This window comes from Mobula birostris, chromosome 29 (assembly GCF_030028105.1).
Source record: "Mobula birostris isolate sMobBir1 chromosome 29, sMobBir1.hap1, whole genome shotgun sequence".
In the NCBI taxonomy this organism is placed as follows: Eukaryota; Metazoa; Chordata; class Chondrichthyes; order Myliobatiformes; family Myliobatidae; genus Mobula; species Mobula birostris.
In genome coordinates this window covers 27,273,143-27,295,595 of record NC_092398.1, presented here as the reverse complement: position 1 = coordinate 27,295,595, position 22,453 = coordinate 27,273,143, and the positions used below count along the sequence as shown (strand labels likewise).

The 22,453-nt window shown below is 48.7% G+C and overlaps 1 protein-coding gene across 2 annotated transcripts in view; it reads left to right on the top strand.

The window, feature by feature from the left end:
- irak1 (interleukin-1 receptor-associated kinase 1) overlaps positions 1-22,453 on the top strand; it is a 106,971-nt gene that overhangs the window by 75,694 nt on the left and 8,824 nt on the right. For both annotated transcript variants that reach the window (XM_072246501.1, XM_072246502.1), the window contains exons 7-11: positions 607-721; positions 6,121-6,236; positions 9,361-9,565; positions 15,418-15,486; positions 16,628-16,846. In XM_072246501.1, coding sequence (XP_072102602.1) covers positions 607-721; positions 6,121-6,236; positions 9,361-9,565; positions 15,418-15,486; positions 16,628-16,846 — 724 coding nt within the window. The remainder of the gene's footprint in view (positions 1-606; positions 722-6,120; positions 6,237-9,360; positions 9,566-15,417; positions 15,487-16,627; positions 16,847-22,453) is intronic.

The window sequence follows — 22,453 nt, the reverse complement described above, 5'->3', positions numbered from 1 at the left end:
TTTCATGATGGTTAACTATTTTAATTCCACTTCCCAATCCAACATGTTGATCCATGGCCTCCTCTACCGGAGCCACTCTCAGGTTGGGGGAACAACACTTCATATTCCCTCTGGGTAGTCTTCAACCTGATGGCATGAATATTGATTTCTCCTCCCTCCCCACTTCTCTCGCTTTCCGTTTCCCACTCTGGCTCCCCTCAGCCCTTCTCTTCTCTTCTCTTCACCTCTCTCTGGTACCCTTCCTCCTTCTCTTTTTCCCATGGTCTACTCTCCTCTCCTGTCAGATTTCTTCAGCTTCAGCCTTTTACTTTTGAGCTATCACCTCCCAGCTTTTCACTTTATGCTCCCTCCCCTACCCACCCTCCTGGTCTCACCTATTACTTGTACTCCTCCTGCCCCCCCCCCCCACCTTCTTATTCTGGCTTCTTCCCCTGTCCTTTCCAGTCCTGATGAAGGATTTCGACCCAAACTGTCAACTGTTTAATTCCTCTCCGTAGATGCTGCCTGACCTGCTGAGTTCCTCCAGCATTTTGTCTGTTTTGCTCAGTTGCGTAATCTGGTTCCCCGGTGAGACTAACCGCACCCTCCCACCTTGGGCACCTGCAGGTACCGACACCCGAACATCGTGGACCTGGCCGGCTGCTGTGTGGAGGATGACGTCTACTGCCTGGTGTACACCTACATGCCAAATGGCTCACTACAAGAACGCCTCCAGTGTCAGGTACCTGCGATGGCTACTGCAATCCTCCCTGTTTCAGCTTCATTTACTCATCACACATAGAGCAAAACATACGGTGAAGTGCGTCGTTTGAGTTAACAGCCGACACAGCGACGGTTGTGTCGCGGGGCAGCCCACAAGTGTCGCCACGCGTCCCGGCGCCAACAATGCTCGGCCGAACTGCGCAGAACACAACAAAACAGACTTAACAAAACAAGAGCAGCAGCAGCAAAGCAAGTCCCTTTCCTAGCTCTCCCAGCCACTTTATTTGTCACTCATACATCCAAACGTCAAAGGCTACGATGAAATGTGGTGTTTGTGTCAACGAGTAACACAGTCGGAAGGTGAACCCACAGGTGTCGCCACACATTCCAGTTCCGACAGAGCGTACCCGCCACTCGCCAAGCCTAACACGCACGTCTTTGGAATGTGGGAGGAAACTCGGGCACCCGGAGGAAACCCACGTGGTCGCAGGTAGAACGTGCTGACTCCTTACAGGCAGAGGTGGGAGTTGAGCCTGGGTCACTGACGCTATGATAGTGTTACACCAACCGTGCCACCCTTCTACCTTCGATCACTTCCTCTGGCACAGAGAGGGGTGGGTAGCTGGAACCCTCCTCCACGAAGACTAGATCATAAAATGTAGGAGTGGAGTCCATTCGGCCCGTCGAGTCCGATTCCCCCCCCATTCAGTCGAGACTGGTTGGTTTTCCCAACCCCCATTCTTCCACCTTCTCCCCATAAACCCTAACCACCTTACTGAGAGCCTTAGATGCACCCAATGACTTGGCCTCTGCAGCCCTCCATGCTGAAGGATTCCACAGATAAGGGGCATTTAACGAAGAAATTAATTACAAGGAACTGAGGGGCGCTGCTTTAACAATCCCCCATCAAAGGTCTTCACCGTTTGCTCGCGGCTCCCATCGGACAGGAGATTCAGAAGCCTGAAGTCCCACACCACCACGTTCAGGAACAGATACTACCCTTCAACCATTCGGTTCTTGCCACAACCCCGATCACGATCTCAGTCCAGCAACACTGTCGTTCTAATTGTCTTCTTTCTTGTCCAAACTGTGCTGATCTCTGTTTAATTTCTGCTTCTCCTGTGCACGCTGCTTCTCTGGTGCTCCGTGGCTGCGCTGGTGCTGCAAGTGAGTTCCTCCTCACACCCGTGCGTACACAGAACAGTAACTAACTGACCACGGGGAATTGCATGTGAGAAGAGCTGAAGCCTGGGCACATCAGCTTTGAACAAATCCTAGAGGACTTACGGTTAAGGCGAGAGAGAGGGGAAAGTTTAAGGGAGATGTGTGGGGCAAGCTGATGATACTGAGAGAAAGCAGTGCCGGGGAGGTGGTGGAGGCAGATAGAGGCGTTAAAAAGGCTGTTGGATAGACACACAAATGTTCTTGGAATGGAGGGATTTGAACTGTATGTAGGCAAAAGAGATTTTACCATTATAGATCTCCCTCATCTACTCCATTAAGCACTGCAGATACGTTTAAGAAATCCATACACATGGAATGATTCAAAGCATCAACACTTAAGGACAGCACAGGAGAGACACAGAGTGAAGCTCCCTCCACACCATCCCATCACACACACTTCCAGGATCAGACACAGAGTGAAGCTCCCTCCGCGCCATCCCATCACACACACTTCCAGGATCAGACACAGAGTGAAGCTCCCTCCGCGCCGTCCCATCACCCATACTTCCGGGATCAGACACAGAGTGAAGCTCCCTCCACACCGTCCCGTCACACACACTTCTGGGATCAGACACAGAGTGAAGCTCCCTCCACACCATCCCATCACACACACTTCCAGGATCAGACACGGAGTGAAGCTCCCTCCACACCGTCCCATCACCCACACTTCCGGGATCAGACACGGGGTGAAGCTCCCTCCGCACCAAACAATCACACACACTTCTAGGGTTAGACACAGAGTGAAGCTCCCTCCACGCCATCCCATCACACGCTACCAGGGCCAGACACAGAATAAAGCTCCCTCCACATTCTCCTGAGGTCAGACTCAGAGTGAAGTTCCCTCCGCTCCATCCCATCACACATTCCCAGGGTCAGACACAGAGTGAAACTCCCTCCACACCGTCCCATCACACACTCCCGGGGTCAGACACAGAATGAAACTCCCTCCACACCGTCCCATCACACACTCCCGGGATCAGACTCAGAGTGAAGTTCCCTCCGCTCCATCCCATCACACACTCCCAGGGTCAGACACAGAGTGAAACTCCCTCCACACCGTCCCATCACACACTCCCAGGGTCAGACACATGGTTGCCTCAGGCCGGGAATCCCCTCCTCTGGCAGAGGGCGGGGTCCTGGCCGACCCTTGCCCTGTCTCAACGGATGTCTCAGGTGTGTGGAACGACTCGGGCTGAGCTGCTCGTCGGGCCCAGGCCCCGCAGCCTTACCCGAGAGACGAATCCACACAACTTGAGCCGTCTTTCATCGACACCCACAATCCCATTCAGGGATGCAGGCAGGAGGTACCTTTATGGGCTGCTGCTCCACACCCTCCACTTCCTAGCATTTGTCCACCGTCCCGACACGCCATGGCGGTCGGTCTTTCCACCTGGAGGTGAGGGGGGTCCGCAGTGGAAGTCCCTCTACAAGGGAGTCCTTCCCATGCACCTTGGGGATCTCGGCTGGAGGGTGCTGCATAAAGCGGTGCCCTGCAATAAGTTCTTTAGTTTGTACACGGATCTCCCAGCCACGTGTCACTTCTGCGGGCTGGAGGAGACCGTGTACCATATGTACGTGGAGTGTGTGAGGCTGCAGCCCCTTTTCGCGTATTTGCGTGGGCTGCTTCTCGCCTTCTGGTTGCATTTCAGCCCCACCCTATTCATATATGGTCATCCAGTAAGGAGGGGGGCACAGAGGGATGAGGATGTCCTTGTCAACTTGCTCCTGGGGCTGGCAAAAATTGCCATCCGTGGCTCCTGGAAAAGGGTGGCAGGAGGTTCTCCCCGGGCGGAGTGCCTGGCTATGTTTAGGGGGTATGTTCGAGCCCGGGTGAACATTGAAAAGGAATACGCACAGTCCACGGCGACCGTCGAGATGTTCTGGGACCGTTGGGCTCCGCGGGGTGTAAATGCCATCATTGATGAGGATGGCAATATATTGGTTTAACATGTATTGTCTGTTTGTAGTGTAGTAAATGTGTTAGTCACTGGGTTTGTAAATATTGTATAGCACCAACATTTGTAATAAAGAATTTTGTATAAAAAAAAAGGGTCAGACACAGAGTGAAACTCCCTCCACACCGTCCCATCACACACTCCCGGGGTCAGACACAGAGTGAAACTTCTTCCACACCGTCCCATCACACACTCCCGGGGTCAGACAGAGAGTGAAGCTCCCTCTGCACCACCCCATCACACACTCCCGGGGTCAGACACAGAGTGAAGCTCCCTCCACACCGTCCCATCACACACTCCTGGAGTCAGACACAGAGTGAAGTTCCCTCCACACTGTCCCATCACACACTCCTGGAGTCAGACACAGAGTGAAGCTCCCTCTGCACCGCCCCTTCATACACTGCTGGAATTAGACAGAGTAAATGATGAGTGTGCTGTCCTATGCTCTATATTGGTAAAGACTATGTGTGAAATATACAACCACAGGTGGTGCTGGGAATCCAGAGTAACATTCACAAAACGCTGAAGGAGCTCATCCGGTCAGGCTGCGGAGGGAAACAATCTCTCTGCCTTTCAAGCCAAGGCCCTTCATTAGGCTGAGTCACTGTTGGAACTCTCGTGGGGGGGGGTGGGGGAGTGTGGGTTCATCGGTCTTTCTCGCGGAGTATTTGCACCGAATTTCAACGTTACGGTTTGTCACCAAGCAAGTTTTCCGCTGGAGCATTTTGGAACATAGAACACTCCAGCACAGGTCAGGCCCTTCAACCCACGATGTTGTGCTGACTCTTAAACCTACTCTAAGATCAACCTAACCCTCGTCTCCCAGATAGCACTCTGTTTTTCTATCATTCGTGTGTCTTGGAGTCTCTTATATGTCCCTAAAGTATCTGCCCTCTTCTTCCCAGTCCTGATGAAGACTCTTGGCCTGAAATGTCAACACTTTATTCCTCTCCATAGATGCTGCCTGCCCTGCTGAGTTTCTCCAGCATAGTGTGCGTGTGGCAGGAAAAATAATCTGCTGGAGGATTTCTGATTCAGGCTCCCAATCTGCAACGTAGACCACTCCTCTGCCTCCACAGATGCTGCCTGGCCCACTGGGTTTTTCAGTAACTCCTAATTCCAGAATCTGCAGCCCCCTGTGCCTCTGTAAATTGTGGGAGGTTGAGACATTGCGTAACGATACAACTCAGAAACTAGCCCCCCAACTCCACACCAAACATCGCCCTGCCTTTGAGAGCAACCCCACACTCACCCCAGTTTTTATCATCCCTACACTCCCGCCAGCCCCACACCTCCACAGTTGTACCACACACTCGCTGGGCAACTTACAGTGGGTGTTTAACCCACTGACCCACCCTCCCGCACGTAATTCATTGGGACGTGGGGTGGAATCTCTCAAAGTCATAGGGAGAATATTCAGACACACATACGCAGAGGCAGACAGATAAACACAAACACGCACAGAGAGACGAGACGTACCTGTGAGAATCGGTGAGCCCACCCTTAGTGCCACCCTGCCAAAGCTGAGGTTCTTGCTCAGTGGGGGAAGTTCCAGACAGGATAGTAGAACTGAAAGCAACAGAGGATCAGGGAACAGAAAGGCAGACTGGAGGGGACGAGTGGCTGAGATTATGTCCAGGGGTGCAGTGGTAGCTGGAGCGCTCTAAAACACGTTCGGCACCTCCTTAAGAAAAAAGCCGATATAAAAAAGCTAATTAATTAGGTGATGCCCAGGATGATTCGAGTCTCTCAGAAACTGCTGATCTCCTGGGATTTTTACGCACAATATACTCTGGAGTTTACAAAGATTGGTGCAAAAAACAAAAAAAAACCGGCGAGTGGCTGTTCTGTGAGTGAAAACATCGTGCTAAATCTACTTGCTGGATTTTTTTTTTGTTTTTGGCACCATTCTTTGTAAACTCCAGAGTCTGTTGTGCGTAAAACTCCCAGGAGATCAGTTTCTGAAATACTCGAAGCACCCTGGGCAGCACCCAATTAATTAGCTTGTTTATTTCGGCCTTTTTCTTGAGGTACTGAATGCGTTTCAGAGCGCTCCGGCTACCACTACACCCCTGGTTATGTCACCAGTTACAGACTCCTCTTCCTCCCAACCCTATCCTCCGCTCACGCACCCTGTCTTCCAGCTCCTCTCTGGTTTCCCACTCCTCACTGGGGGTGAGAGTGAGGTGAGCTCTGTCCCTTACCCCCTCTCTCTCTCTCTCTCTCTTTCCCACTGCAGGACGGCACAGCTCCACTCTCGTGGCTGCAGAGGGTCGGGGTGGCGCTGGGGGCCGCCCGGGCACTCCAGTTCATGCACAGCAGTAGCCCCAGCCTCATCCACGGAGACGTCAAGAGGTGATACTCCAGAGATCCCGGCAGGGAGTCAACAGAAGGAGAGAGGTGGTGGGGAGGGGTGGAGTGGGGGGAGGAAGGGAAGGGAGAGTGGAAAGAAAGGGCCATGGTAGCAGGAGACTGGGACAGGGTTTTGTGGAGAGAGAGGGGAACGGTGGTGGGAAGGAGCAGTGGAGTTGTGGAAGGAATGAATGGGAGACAGACGGGCTTGGGGGGGGTTGCACTTGGAGTGTTGTGAGCAGTTCTGGGCCCTTTATCTAAGACAGGATGTGCTGCCACTGGGGAGCGTCTAAAGGATGTTATAGAAAATTGTCCCGGGAATGAAAGAGTTAATGTATCAGGAGTATTTGATAATTCCGGGCGTTCAGGAGAATGAAGGGTGATCTTATCGCAACCTGGAGGTTAACCGGACATTCAAGAGTGTCAGGGAAGTGAAGTACGTGCAGTGAAAATTACGACTGAGAAGTTGCTCAAGAAGCTTAATGGTCTGGGGGTGGATAAATCCCCTGGACCTGATGGAATGCACCCTTGGGTTCTGAAGGAAATAGCTGGAGAGATTGCAGAAGCATTAACAGTGATCTTTCAAGAATCAATAGATTCTGGCATTGTACCGAATGACTGGAAAATTGCAAATGTTACTCCGCTATTTAAGAAGGGTGGGAGGCAGCAGAAAGGAAACTATAGACCTGTTAGCCTGACATCAGTGGTTGGGAAGTTGTTGGAATCGATTGTTAGGGACGAGATTACGGAGTACCTGGAAGCATATGACAAGATAGGCCAAAGCCAGCATGGTTTCCTGAAAGGATACTCCTGCCTGATTAACCTACTGCAATTTTTTGAGGAAATTAGAAGCAGGGTAGACAAAGGAGATGCAGTAGATGTGGTGTACTTGGATTTTCAGAAGGCCTTTGACAAGGTGCCACATATGAGGCTGCTTAGCAAGATAAGAACCCATGGAATTACAGGGAAGTTACTAGCGTGGGTGGAGCATTGGCTGATTGGCAGAAAACAGAGAGTGGGAATAAAGGGATCCTATCCTGGCTGGCTGCCGGTTACCAGTGGAGTTCCACAGGGGTCAGTGTTGAGACAGCTTCTTTTTATGAGTATGTCAATGATTTGAATTCTGGGGTTAATGGATTTGTGGCTGTTTCTTGATGATACAAGATAAGTGGAGGAGCAGGTAGTGTTGAGGAAGCAGAGAGACTTAGATAGTTTAGTGGAATGGACAAAGAAGTGGCAAATGAAATACAATGTTGGAAAGTATATGATCATGCACTTTGGTGGAAGAAATAAATGGGCAGACTATTATTTAGATGGGGAGCGAATTCAAAATGCAGAGATGCAAAAGGGACTTGGGAGTCCTTGTGCAGGATACCCCAAAGGTTAACCTGCAGGTTAAGTTGGTGGTGCAGAGGTGAATGCAATATTGGCATTCATTTCTAGAGGTATAGAATATAAGAGCAGGGATGTGATGTTGAGGTTCTATAAGGCACTCGTGAGACCACATTTGGAGTATTGTGTGTGGTTTTGGGCTCGTATTTTAGAAAGGATATACTGACATTGGAGAGGGTTCAGAGAAGATTCATGAGAATGATTCCAGGAATAAAAGGGTTATCATATGAGGAATGTCTGGCAGCTCTTGGGCTGTATTCCCTGGAGTTCAGGAGAATGAGGGGGGATCTCATTGAAAGATTCCGAATGTTAAAAGGCCTGAACAGATTAGATATGGCAAAGTTATTTCCCGTGATACGGGAGTCTAGGACAAGAGGGCTTGACTTCAGGATTGAAGGACGTCCATTTAGAACTGAGATGCAGAGAAATTGCTTTAGTCAGAGGCTGGTAAGTCTGTGGAATTCGTTGCCACGGGTGGCTGTGGAGGCCAAGTCATCGGGTGCATTTAAGGCAGAGATAGATAGGTTCTTGATTAGCCCAGGCATCAAAGGGTATGGAGTGAACGCAAGAGAGTGGGGATGACTGGAAGAATTGGATCAGCCCATGATTGAGTGGCAGAGCAGACTCGATGGGCTGAATGGCCTGCTTCTGCTCCTATATCTTATGGTCTTGTGGTCTTAAACTGACCAAATATTGAAAGGTCTAGATACAGCGGATGTGGAGAGAACTTTTCCTATAGTGGAGGAGTCTAGAACCAGAGGGCACAGCTTCAGGATAGAGAGACATCTATTTCGAACAAAGATTAAAGGGGATTTCTTTAGGCAGAGGGTGGTGAATCTGTGGAATTTGTTGCCACAGGCGACTGTGGAGGCCGTCATTGGGTATATTTAAATCGAAGGTTAACAGGCTCTTGATTAGTGAGGGCATCAAAGGTTACGGGGGGAAGGCAGTCGAATGGGGTTGAGACAAGAATATAAGTCGGCCGGTATCGAATGGCGGCGCAGACTCGATGGGCCAAATAAGCTGTTTTTGCTCTGAAGTCTGGTGGTCTTATGAACATTGGGCGTGGTGAACAGGTGGTGGAGGTGGGGGGAAGCTGAGGACATTGTGGGGAGAGGGGAGATGAGGTGAGCAGAGGCAAAGGAAATTCTAGGCTGGGAATGTTTGCAGAGAGGGACAGAGGGAGCCAGGGAAATGCTGGGAATGGACGGGAGTGGTATAGATGCAGAGCAGGATGGAGGGGGCAGAGGGGACGGGCAATGGGGAGTGGAAGGGGAGGGTACAGAGAGGGCGAGAAGGTGGGGAAGATGGGGGAGGGTGGAGGAGTCAGTAGGAATGGAGGGGGCAGAGGGGACGGGCAATGGGGAGTGGAAGGAGAGGGTACAGAGAGGGCGGGAAGGTGGGGAAGACGGGGGAGGGTGGAGGGGTCAGTAGGGATGGAGGGGGTAGGGGAGTGGGGAGGCAGCGAGGGTATGTGAATGTATGAGGGTCGGTGTGGAGGCCAGGAGCTGGATGGAGGGAGGGGTTGGGGCTGAGGGGGAGCGCATGTGGTGATGCTCATGAACCATTATGCTGCTCAGCAGCGTGTCAAATCCATCTGGGGACTAAAGATCCTTGCTCTGCTGTCCTACCTCCATCCCTGAGGTAACAATGCAGCCCTCCCCCTGTTCCCCCTGTGCTTGGGACTTGCCTCCCTCGGGCCCATCTCAGTGTCCATCCCTCCCCTCTGTTGCAGCTCCAACATTCTCTTGGATGAGCACTTTGTTCCGAAGCTGGGGGACTTTGGCCTGGCTCGTTTCAGCCGCTACTCCAACAACTCGGGCAACAGCTGCACGGTGGCTCGGACGAGGACGCTGCGCGGGACGCTGGCATACCTTCCCGACGAGTACATCAAGAGTGGACAGCTGGCTGTGGAGCTCGACACCTACAGTTTTGGCGTGGTAAGTGGCAGATTCAGCCGTGCGATGGAACTGGACACGGGGAGCTCCTCCCCGCGTCTGACCCTGGGAGTGTGTGATGGGACGGTGTGGAGGGAGTTTCACTCTGTGTCTGACCCTGGGAGTGTGTGATGGGACGGTGCGGAGGGAGCTTCTCTCTGTGTCTGACCCTGGGAGTGTGTGATGGAACTGTGCACAGGGAACTTCACTCTGTGTCTGACCCCGGGAGTGTGTGATGGGACGGTGTGGAGGGAGTTTCACCCTGTGTCTGACCCCGGGAGTGTGTGATGGGACGGTGTGGAGGGAGCTTCACTATGTCTGATCCTGGGAGTGTGTGATGAGATGGTGTGGAGAGAGCTTCACTCCGTGTCTGACCTTTTCTTTTACAAAAGTACATTTATTATAAATTCAAACCACTTCAGTGCTATTGTACATTCACATTCCAAACAAAAAACAGACAAATCATGACTAACACAGATGAAATTATCACATTCCTGTCGTCATCTCCGTGTTGCCCGAGAGGTTTGAAACACCTCTCTGCTTCCTGTAGAGATGGCAAGCACAACAACTTGTTACAGGATATCACCCTGTGGCCCCACCCTTAGATCCCAGTGTGCAAGGCGAGGGCAGCCTTATGAAAGGACTTCCAGTCTTGCTCCCAGGTGGAAAGACTGACTGCCAGGGCGTGTCAGAACGGTGAATGAGAGCTACGAAATGGATGGTGTGGAGCAGCAGGCCACACAAGTACCTCCTACCTGCATCTCTGAAAGGGACTGTAGTTGTTGATATGAGATGGCTCAGGTTTTGAGGGACTGGCTCGCAGGTAAGGTTCTGTGGCCTGGGTCCGGTGAGCAACTCCAGCTGAGCGGAGGTGGGCTGATCCGTAATCACCCCGCACACCTGAGCCACATCAGCACTCGATCAGGTAGGGCAGGGACGGGCCGTTCCCTCAGCTAGGACCAGCGGAGGTGGGTCCCGGCTAGAGGCAACCATGTTCCATGTTTCCTAGCAGGTCCGGATAGAAGCCGGGCAGCTTCTGCAGAGCAGCGTGGTTGACGCCATCCGGAGGTAGTCACGTCATGAAGACGGGGCCCCTCTGGGGAAAGTATGCCACCTGGGAAAGTGCTCAGCATACAGGAATCTCTGTAGGGTCCTGAGGCAGAGAGCCACCAACCATCTATGGACACACACCAGGGACTGTCCACTCTCTCCCATCAGGAGATGCAGGACCACTGTAGACATCCTGTGCTTCCTGTTGCCCCAGAATAAGTCTTTTTTTCATAGATGCTGCCTGGCCTGCTAGGTTCCTCCAGCATTTTGTTTGTGTTGCCGCTGTTAATTTCCTCTGCTATCTTGTGGCAAAGGCAGAGGGTGGGGTCAAGGTGACCGTCCGGTGCCACGACATGGAGGCCCCCAGCTGGTTTATGACCACCACCCTGCCTCAGTAGGAAAGTACCCCGAGGAGGCCTGACCAGCGCCCCAGCCCAGCCATGATTTTCATCCCTGGGTCCTGCCGGTTTGCCAGCCAGCTCTTTGGACTTGTTGGTCAAAGACTTCAGAGTCTTTGTTTAGTACTAGAAGGTAAGCATTTAAGATGAGAAGGGATGTCTGGGGCTAGTTCTGGCTGGTGTCTGGACTGGGCTGCCAGGGATGCTGGTGGAGGCAGATACAACAGGTAGAGATTCAGACCTATTATCACATGATCACATGTACATCAAAACATAATGAAATGTTGTTTGCCTAAGGATGTGGTGGGAGCAGCCCTCAAGTACCTCCGCACATTCCGATGCTTTGGATCTCTGTGTGTTTTCTGATCCTTAGGGTACTTCCGGGACAACCCTAAGGACAATGAATACAAGGGCACTTTATCTAAATGCCCGTAGTATTATAAACAAGGTCAGTGAACTTGTGGCACAGATCAGTACCAAGGCATATGATTTAGTGGCCATTACAGAAACCTGGTTGCAAGGTGGAGGTGACTGGGAATTAAATATCCAAGGGTATCAGGTAATACGGAAAGCTGACAGGAAGGCAGAGGAGGTGGGGTGGCACTCTTGATTAGGGATGAGATCAGGGCGATTGTGAGAGACGATATAAGATCTATGGAGCAGGATGTTGAGTCCATCTGGGTAGAGATTAAGAATAGTAAAGGGAAAAAATCACTGGTGGGTGTTGTCTATAGGCCACCTAATAAAAATATTGCAGTGGCGGAGGTGATTAACCAACTGAGGCTTGTAAGAACGGAACGGCAATTGTCATGGGGGATTTTAGCTTCCACATGGATTGGGTGAATCAAGTTGGTGAAGGAAGTCTTGGGGAGGACTTCATAGAATGCATCCGTGATGGCTTTCTTGAGCAGCATGTTAGTGAACCTACAAGGGATCTTAGATCTAGTCCTGTGCAATGAGACAGGTAAGATTAACGATCTTGTAGTCAGGGATCCTCTTGGAAAGAGTGATCATAGTATGATTGAATTTCGCATACAGATGGAGGATGAAATAGTTAGATCTAAAACCAATGTATTATGCTTGAACAAGGGAGACTACAACAGGATGAGGGAGGAGTTGGCTAATGTGGATTGGGAGCACAGACTATTTGGTAGGACAGTTGAGGAACTTTCAAAGAGATTTTTCTCAGTTCTCAACAAAAATATATTCCAGTCAAAAGTAAGGACGGTAAGTGTGGGGAGAGCCAGCCTTGGATAACTAAGGAATTAAAAGATAGTATCAAATTAAAAGCTCATGAGTACAAAGTTGCAAAGAATAATGGGAAACTGGAGGATTGGGAAAACTTTAAAAAGCAACAGAGAACAACTAAACAAGAAATAAGGAAAGGGAAGATAGAGTATGAAAGTAAATTAGCACAAAATATAAAAACAGATAGCAAAAGTTTTTATAAATATAAAAAGCGGAAGAGGGTGGCTAAAGGCAACGTAGGTCCCCTGGAAGACGAGAAGGGGAAATTGATATTGGCTGATAAGGAAATGGCTGAGGCATTGAACGACTATTTTGTGTTGGTCTTCACGATGGAGGACACGTCTGATATACCGAAGAAGAATGTTATGAACGAAATGGGAGGTGAGGACCTTGATAAAATCACTGTCACGAAAGAGATAGTGATGAGCAAACTAGAGGGCCTGAAGAGATGCATCCCAGGGTGATGAAGGAATTGGCGGAGGTTATAGTAAACGCGTTGGTGATCATTTACCCAAACTCTCGAGACTCTGGGCAGATCCCGGCGGATTGGAAGACAGCAAGTGACACGCCACTGTTTTAAAAAGGATGTAGGCAAAAGATGGGCAACTATAGGCCAGTTAGCTTAACATCTGTAGTCGGAAAAATGCTTGAAGCTGTCATTAAGGCAGAAATAGCGAAACATTTAGAAAGGAGTGGTTCCATTAGACAGACGCAGCATGGATTCAGAAAGGGCAGGTCCTGTTTGACAAACTTACTGGAGTTCTTTGAGGACATAACGAGTGCAGTGGATAGAGGGTGGATGTCGTATACTTGGATTTCCAGAAGGCATTCGATAAGGTGTTGCACAAGAGACTTATAAATAAGATACGGATGCATGGAGCCGGAGGAAGTGTATTGGCATGGATAGTGGATTGGTTAACCAATAGAAGGCAGAGAGCTGGTATAAATGGGTGTTTCTCCGGTTGGCAGTCTGTGGTGAGTGGGGTGCTGCAGGGGTCGGTGCTGGGCCCGCAGCTGTTTACCATTTACATTGACGTTTTGGAAGAGGGGACTGAGTGTAGCGTAGCAAAATTTGCTGATGACACTAAATTGAGTGGAATAGCAAATTGTACAGAGGATGTGGAGAGTCTGCAGAGGGATACAGATAGGTTAGGTGAACGGGCCAAGGTCTGGCAGATGGAATACAATGTTGGTAAATGCGAGATCGTTTGCGAGGTGACCTATGCTCTGTCCGCCAGAGAAAGCAGGATCTCCCAGTGGCCACACATTTTAATTCCACGTCCCATTCCCATTCTGATATGTCTATCCACGGCCTCCTCTACTGTCAAGATGAAGCCACACTCAGGTTGGAGGAACAACACCTTATATTCCGTCTGGGTAGCCTCCAACCTGATGGCATGAACATTGACTTTTCAAACTTCTGCTAATGCCCTTCCTCCCATTCTTACCTTATCCCTTATTTATTTATTATTCCCCCCCACTTTTCTTTTCTCTCTCTTTTTTCTCTCTCTGTCCCTCTCACAATCACTCCTTGCCTGCTCTCCATCTTCCTCTGGGCTCCCCTCCCCCTTTCTTTCTCCCCAGGCCTCCTGTCCCATGATCCACTCCCTTCTCCAGCTCTGTATCCCTTTTACCAATCACCTATCCAGCTCTTGGCTCCATCCCTCCCCCTCCTGTCTTCTCCTATCATTTTGGATCTCCCCTCCCCCTCCCACTTTCAAATCTCTTACTAACTGTTCTTTCAGTTAGTCCTGACGAAGGGTCTTGGCCCGAAACGTTGACTGTACCTCTTCCTAGAGATGCTGCCTGGCCTGCTGTGTTCACCAGAGTTTAGCTGCTATACCACTTCCTGCCAGTGAGTGGGGATGAACCACCACATACTGTGAAAAATACATGAGTTTGTTAAAAGTACAAATCTTATAAAAAGTATTATTTAAAAAAAAACTGTGGCTTCCAATAATGACAGCCCAGCAAATAACGAGACTGGACAGGTAATGGATGAATATGGACATGACACAGGCAGAAGCAATTACTTTGGTTAGGCAGTTATTTTATTTATTCATTTGGAGATATGGTGCAGAACAGGCCCTTCCAGCCCAGGAACCCCTGATTTAACCCTAGCGCCATCGCAGGACAATTTACAATGACCAATTGACCTGCTAACTGGTACGTCTTTGGACTGCAAGAGGAAACCAGAGCACCCTGAGGAAACCCACGTGGTCACGGGAAGAACGTACAAACTCCTCACAGTGGACACTGGAATTGAACTCTGAACTCTGATGCCCCGAGCTGTAATAGTGCCGCGCTAACTGCTACGCTGCCGTGGCGCCCGACACAGAGTCGAACGTGCTGTATGTACTGTTCTACGTTGTATCCTAAGGGTTGAGGTACTCTGTCTGTCCTTAAAGGTGACACGGTGTCATAGCGGTTAGCGTAACGCTGTTCCAGCGTCAGCAGCCCGGGTCCAATCCCACCACTGCCTTGAAGGAGTTTGTATGTTCTCTCCGTGTCCACCTGGGCTTCCTCCGGGTGCTCCGGTTTCCACACACGTTCCAAAGACGCACGGGTTATTAGATCACCGCATTTCAGACTGCGGTTGGGGTATCATCAGCGGTTTTGGGCACCTTATCTAATAAACGTTACAGAGAATGATCCTGTGAACTAATGGGCAGCATGGGGGGAGACTTCACTGAAACTTATCAAATATTGAAAAACCTAGATAGACTGGATATGGCCAGGATGTTTCCTGCCGTGGTGGAGTCTAGGACCAGAGGGCGCAGCCTCAGAATAGAAGGACATCCCCTTTAGAACAGAGATGAGGAGGAATTTCTTCAGCCAGAGAGTGGTGAATCTGTGGAATTCATTCCTGCACACGGCTGTGGAAGCAAAGACATTGGGAATATTTGAAGCCGATTTTGGTAAGTCAGGGTGTCAAAGGTTACAGGGGTGAATGCAGGAGAATGGTATTGAGAAGGATAATAAGTCAGCCGTGATGGAATGGTGCAGAAGACTTGATGTGCCAAATGGCCTAACTCTCCGCTGTCTTATGGTCACATGGGTGTGATTGGGTGCCATGTGCTTGTTGGGCAGGAAGGGCCTGTTTCTGACTTCTGCACATGTACACACAAACTCACCTGCCTTCTCCGCCTCTCTCTGTAGGTTCTGCTTGAAATCCTGACCGGAAGGAAGGCTTTGGAAAATGATGGATCGGCAGATTCCAAGTATCTGGTGAGACGCCACCCCATTGGAAGCAGTTTCTCCCATGCCTCCTTCCCCAGTCACGCGGGACAGGGTGGAAGGCTGGTTCAGCCAGCACACTGAATCAGGCCCTACTCTGACAATCAGGCACCCATTTACACTAATCCCATTTCCCAGCATCTTCCCGTCTTTACTAATCCCATTTCCCCGCGATTTCCCATCTTTACTAATCCCTTTTCCCTGCGATTTCCTGTCTTTATTAATCCTGTTTCTCTGCGTCTTCCTATATTTACTAATCCCATTTCCCAGCGTCTTCCCGTCTTTACTAATCCCATTTCCCTGCGATTTCCCATCTTTACTAATCCCATTTCCCCGCACTTTCCTGCCTTTACTAATCTCATTTCCCTGTGTCTTCCTGTCTCTACTAGTCCCATTTCCCTGCGCTTTCCCATCTTTGGTTTGATGGTTCAAAGTTAGCTTCTTAAAAGCCTTTGCCACTCATCATCCAGGCATGCTCTCTTCTCACCGTGACCATGGGAAGGAGGTGCGGAAGCCTTAGGTCCCACACCACCGGGTTCAGGAACAGTTGTTACCCCTCAACCTGATCACTGAACACAACCTACGGACTCACTTTCAGGAACTCCATAACTCATGTTCTCAGTATTACTTATTTATTTTACTATTGATTATTATTATTTGTTTTTTTTTCTGTGTTTGCACAGTTTGTCTTTTGCACTTTGGTTGTTTGTGTGTAGTTTTTCATTGACTCTATTGTACGCCTTTGTTCTACTGTGAATGCCTGCAAGAAAATGAATCTCAGTAGTTGACGGTGACATGTTCGTAATTTGATAATAAATCTGGAGATGCATTTGCGGAACAGGCTCTTGCGTCCCTTCGAGCTGCGCTGCCTAGCGATCCCTGACCACCGCGATTTAACCCTAACCTAATCATGGGACAGTTTACCGTGACCAATTAACCTTCCCAGTCTGCCTTTGGACTGTGGGAGGAAACCAGAGCACCCCGGGGAAAACCCATGCATTCCACGGGGGGCGTGGGGAGGGACTGACGTACAGACCACATCAGAATCAAACTCCAAGCTCTGATGCTCCAAGCTGTAATGGTGTCCTGCTAACCACCATGCTAACCCCATTTTACTTCCAACTTTGAGCAGAAGGACATCCTCGAGGAGGAAGAGGAGAGCGAGGAGGAGAAGCAGGAGAGCTCTGTGTTGACGGACGTGGCCAGGAGCCAGCAAGTGGCCGTCAAGGTCTGCCAGAAGTACCTTGACCGGAGGGCGGGGGCCTGCACAGCGGACATTCCACTACAGCTCTGCGTCTTGGCCTCTGACTGCCTCAACCGCCGGAGGAAGAAGAGACCAAAGATGACGAAGGTAACGTTTTTTTTTACACCACAGCACAGAAGCAGGACTTTTGGCTCATCTAGTCCGTGTTGAACTATTAAACTGCTATCCCCAATGACTCACACCTGGACCGTAGCCCTCCGTGCCCCCTCCTATCCATGTACCTAGCCAAACTTAAAGGTTGCAATCGAACTCGCATGGTGGCTCGTTCCTCAGCATCCTCACGATTGAAAAAGTTCCCCTTCAGGTTTCACCCTTAACCTGTGACCTCTAGTTTTAATCTCACCCAACTTCAGTGGAAAAAGCCGACTTTCATTTACCCTCTCTATATCCCTCATAATTTGTATCCCTCTATCAAATCTCCCTTCATTCACCTACGCTCCAGGGAATAAAGTCTGAACCTGTTCAACCTTTCCTTGTAACTTAGGTCTTTGATTCCCAGTGGTATCCTTGTAAATTTTCTTTATACTCTTTCAATCTCTTCTGCAGGCAGTTGACCAGAACTGCACACAATACTCTGAATTAGGCCCCACCAACATCATATATAACTTCAACATAACATCTTAACTCCTGTACTGAATACTCTGATTTATGAAAGCCATTGTGCCAAATGCTTTCTTTATGACCCTATCTACCTGTCATACTGATTTCAATGATTATGGATCTGTGTTCCCAGATCCCTCTGTTCAACTGTGCTCCTTAGAGCCCTACTGCTCCCGTCCCTGGTTTGTCCTCACACTTGTCTGCGTTAAATTCCATCTGCCATTTTTCAGCCCATTTTTCCATCTGGTTCAGATCACTTTTGCAAGCTTTGATATCCTTCCTCGCTGTCCACTGCACCCCCAATCTTAGTGTCACCTGCAAATTTGCTGATCCAGTTAACCACATTATCACCCAGATCGTTGATTTATTTGACAAACAACAACGGACCAAGCACGGATCCCTGCGGCACTCGTCACACGCCTCCAGTCAGAGAGCATTTCAGTGATGGGGCAAGTGAAGTTGAGTGATGTTATCCCCATTGGCTCAGGAGCCTGATGGTTGAGGGACAATAACTGTTCCTGAACCTGGTGATGTGAGTCCTGAAGCTCCTGTACCTCCTTCCTGATGGCAGCAGTGAGAAGAGAGCATGTCCTGCATGGTGGGGGCCTCTGATGATGGTGGATGCTGCTTTCCTGTGACAATGTTTTGTGTAGATGTGCTCAATGGTGGTGAGGGCTTTACCCATGTGTTTAGTTTTTATTATTCTATTTTGCAATGTTCTGTTGCTGCAAAACAGCAAATTTCACAACAGATAGTGCTGCACTAAATGTACACATAGTTAGGGTGCCTAAGGCTTTTGCACAGTACTATATTTGTCAACGTGGAGCGGAGAGCAAGTTTGTAAATCTGGCAGGAGCAAAGGATGCTGGGAACGGTGAGGGTGGAGCTCTGCGGGACAGGTGGCAGAGACGGAGTGCCAGGGCGAGGGGGCGGTGCGGGTACAGATACACCCACCCTGAGACACCAGGCGAGATCATTTGATTCCAAATAATTGGTTTATTGATCATTACAGGATGTCTCTCTGGTGCTTCCCACTCCCTCTCCTTCTCCCAGCCATGATTCCCCCTCTTCCTGCCCCATTCTAACTCTCAGTCCACATTAGAGACCCGTATCAGAATCAGGTTTATCACCCACGTATCATGAAACTTGATTTTTTTTTGCAGCGGCAGCAGTACAGAGCAATTTATAAAATAATTACAGTACCTTTCAAAAGTTTTAGACACCCTCGCTACATATATATATGCGTAAGACTTTTGCTCAGTGCTGTATGTCAGTGATATTAAACCTGATTCTGACAATCTACCTCGTAATGATCTTGCACCTTATTGTTTACCTGTGCTGCGCTTTCTCTGTTACACTTTACTCTGCATTCCGTATTGTTTTACCGTGTTCTACCCCAATGCATGGTGTAATGAACAGACTGTAATGCCAGCTTTTCACTGCATCTTGGTTCATGTGACAATAACAAACCAATACCAACAGTCGAGGGCCTCTCAGAATCTCTGTGATGAACCACAGAAAGTGACCTCTCTGGATGCATCACAGCAGGAAAACTGCTCTGCCTGCAACCACAAGAAACTGCAAAGATGTGGATTGTGGTCTGGAATGGGAAATTCAAAGCTCAGAATAGTGGCTGTGTAGTGTAGCAGAGAGGCAGATGGAGGGGGCGGGTGTGTGAGAATGTAGTAATGGTGCACTGCAGGGATCAGAGCCGGGTCCATTGTTTCTTGTTTTGTGGCGACAGAACATTGCAATACGTAATAATAAAGACTACACATGGGTAAAGGCCTCAGCACCATTGAGCACATCTACACGAAACATTGTCACAGGAAAGCAGCATCCATCATCAGAGGCCCCCACCACCCAGGACATACTCTCTTCTTGCTCCTGCCATCAGAAAGGAGGTGCAGGAGCCTCAGAACTCTCACCACCAGGTTCAGGAACAGTTATTACCCCTCAACCAACAAGCTCTTAAGCCAATGGTGATAACTTCACTTGCCCCATCACTGAAATGTTCCTACAACCTATGGACTCACTTTCAAGGACTCTTCAATAGGTTTCATAGGTACATTTAATGTCAGAGAAATGTAGACAATGTACGTCCTGAAATTCTTTTTCTTCACAAACATCCAGAGGAGTGGCCTAAAGAATGTATGACAGTTAAATGCAGTTAAATGTTAGAACCCCAAAGCCCCCCCCCCACTTCCCCCTATGTTCTTGATATTCACTGCTTGTTTATTTATTATTCGCTCTTTCTTTTTGTATTTCCACAGTTTGTTGTCTTTTGCAGACTGGTTGAGTGCCCAAGCTGGGGCAGTCTTTCATTGATTCTGTTATGGTTATTATGGATTTACTGAATATGCCCGCGAGAAAATGAATCTCAGGGATGACATATAAGTACTTACATAATAAATTTACTTTGCACTTATAAATTACATAAGTAGATATGAAAAAAAAGAAAATTCAGTAAGTAGTGCAAAAAGGCTGGTGATGCAGTGACATCAGCACCGGACTCCGGAGCGAAGGTTCCCGGGTTCGAACCCAGTCGGGCCGCTCCCAGACGCGCTTTCCATCCGCGCCAGGTTGAGTGTCAAACTCGTAACTCGGCCTCGTTAAAAAAAAAAGACTGTGCTGTGAGGAGGACGTGGGGGCCACTCACAGAATCTTTCCTCCGAGACAACCACTTGGAAAAAGTGGTTGCCGAGGCTCTGGCAGAGTATGGCACACAAAGACAAAAGTGCAAAAAGAGGGGAAAAATGAAATGCTCTCATTGCCCATTCAGGAATCGGACGGCAGAGGGGAGGAAGCTGTTCCTGAAACGTTGAGCGTGTAGTCTTCAGGCCTCTGTACCACTTCCTTCATGGTAGCAATGAGATGAGGGCATCTCCTGGGTGAAGGGGGTCTTTAATGTTGGACACCGCCCTTCGAAGGTGGACTGGATGCTGGAGAGGCTGGTGCCCGCGATGGATTGGCTTTCCGCAGCTTTATTTCTGTGAGGTCAGGAGTCCTTGAGCCTGTTTGTACGTGCTTGCAGGGTTTTTCACTTTCTGCCCGATGGGAGAGTGCCCGGGGCATGTGGGGTATTTGGTTACACTGGCTGCTTTGCTGAGGTAGACAGAGTCCAGGGAGGGGACGCTGGTTCCCACGATGTGCTGAGCTGCACCTTCAGCTCTGCAGGGAACCAGATCGTAACAAGGTAGATTGGATTACCTCAGTGCAAGTTTCACAGTAAATTGATTATCAAAGTACGCATATGTCACCATACACATCCCTGTGATTTATTCTCTTACAGGCATTCATGGTAGCACACAGAAATACAATAGAATCAATGAAAAGCTGCACACAAAGACTGACAACCGATGTGCAAACGATGACAAGCTCTGCAAATACAAAAATACGGTGGCTGTAAAAAGTATTCACCACCCCTTCCCTGGAAGTTGTCGTGTTTTATTGTCTTACAACATTGAATCACAGTGGATTTAATCTGGCTTATTTGACACTGATCAACAGAAAAATACTCTTTCATGTCAAAGTGAAAACAGATCTCTACAAAGTGATCTAAATTAATTACAAATATAAAACACAAAATAAGTGATTGCATCTGTGTTCCCCCCTTTTAATATGACACACCAAATCATCACTGTTGCAGCTAATTGGTTTTAGAAGTCATGTAGTTAGTTAAATAGAGATCATTGTGCAGTCAAGGTGTTTCAATTGTTTATAGTAAAAATACACCTGTATCTGGAAGGTCGGACTGCTGGTGAGTCAGTATCCTGGCAAAAACTACGCCATGAAGACAAAAGAACACTCCAAGCAACTCCACGAAAAGGTTATTGAAAAGCACAAGTCAGGAGATGGAGACAAGAAATCCCTTGAAATACAGTTAAGTCAATCATCAAGAAATGGAGAGAATATGGCACAGCTGTAAATCTGCCCAGAGCAGGCCACCCTCAAAAACTGAGTGACCGCGCAAGAAGGGGACGAGTGAGGGAGGCCACCAAGAGACCCATGACAATCTTTGGAGGGGTTACAAGCTTCGGTGGCTGAGATGGGAGAGACTGCGCGCACAGTAACTGTTACCCGGGTCCTTCACCAGTCACAGCTTTATGGATGAATGGCAAAGATGATGCCATTGTTGAAAAAAAAACTCCCATGAAATCTCAGCAAAAATTTGTCAGAAGGCATGTTGGAGACTCTGAAGTCAGCTGGAGAAGGTTCTGTGGTCTGATGAAACTACAATTAAGTTTTTTGGCCATCAAAGTAAACGCTATGTTTGGTGTAAACTAAACACCTCACATGATCAAAAACACACCATCCGTACCGTGAAGCATGGTGGTAGCTGCATCATGCTGTGGGAATGCTTCACTGCAGCAGGCCCTGGAAGGCTTGTGAAAGTAGAGGGTAAAATTAATGCAGCAAAATACAGGGAAATCCTGGAGGAAAACCTGATGCATCCAGCAAGAGAACTGCGACTTAGGAGAAGATTTGTTTTCCAACAAGACAATGACCACAAGCATAAAGCCAAAGCGACACAGGAATGGCTTAAAAACAACAGTTAATGTCCCGGAATGGCCAATTCAGAGTCCAGACCTCAATCCAATTGAGAATTTGTGGCTGGACTTGAAAAGGGCTGTTCACTTATGATCCCCATGCAATTTGACAGAGCTTGAGCAGTTTTGTGAAGAAGAATGGGAGAAAATCGCCATGTCCAGATGTGCAAAGCTGATAGAGACTTGTCTACACAGACTCAGGATGTAATTGCTGTCAAAGGTGCATCTACTGAATACTGACTTGAAGGACGTGAGTAGTTATGAAATCAATTATTTATATTTGAAATTAATTTAGATCACTTTGTAGAGATCTGTTTTCACTTTGACATGAAAGAGTATTTTCTGTTGCTCAATGTCTAAAAAGCTAAATTAAATCCACTGTGATTCAATGTTGTCAAACAATAAAACATGAAAACTTCTGGGGGGGGGTGAATACTTTTTATAGCCACTCTACATAAATAGTACTGATATTTTACTGAATAATACTAATGCACTTAGGGCAACACACACAAAATGCTGGAGGAACTCAGCAGGCCAGGCAGCA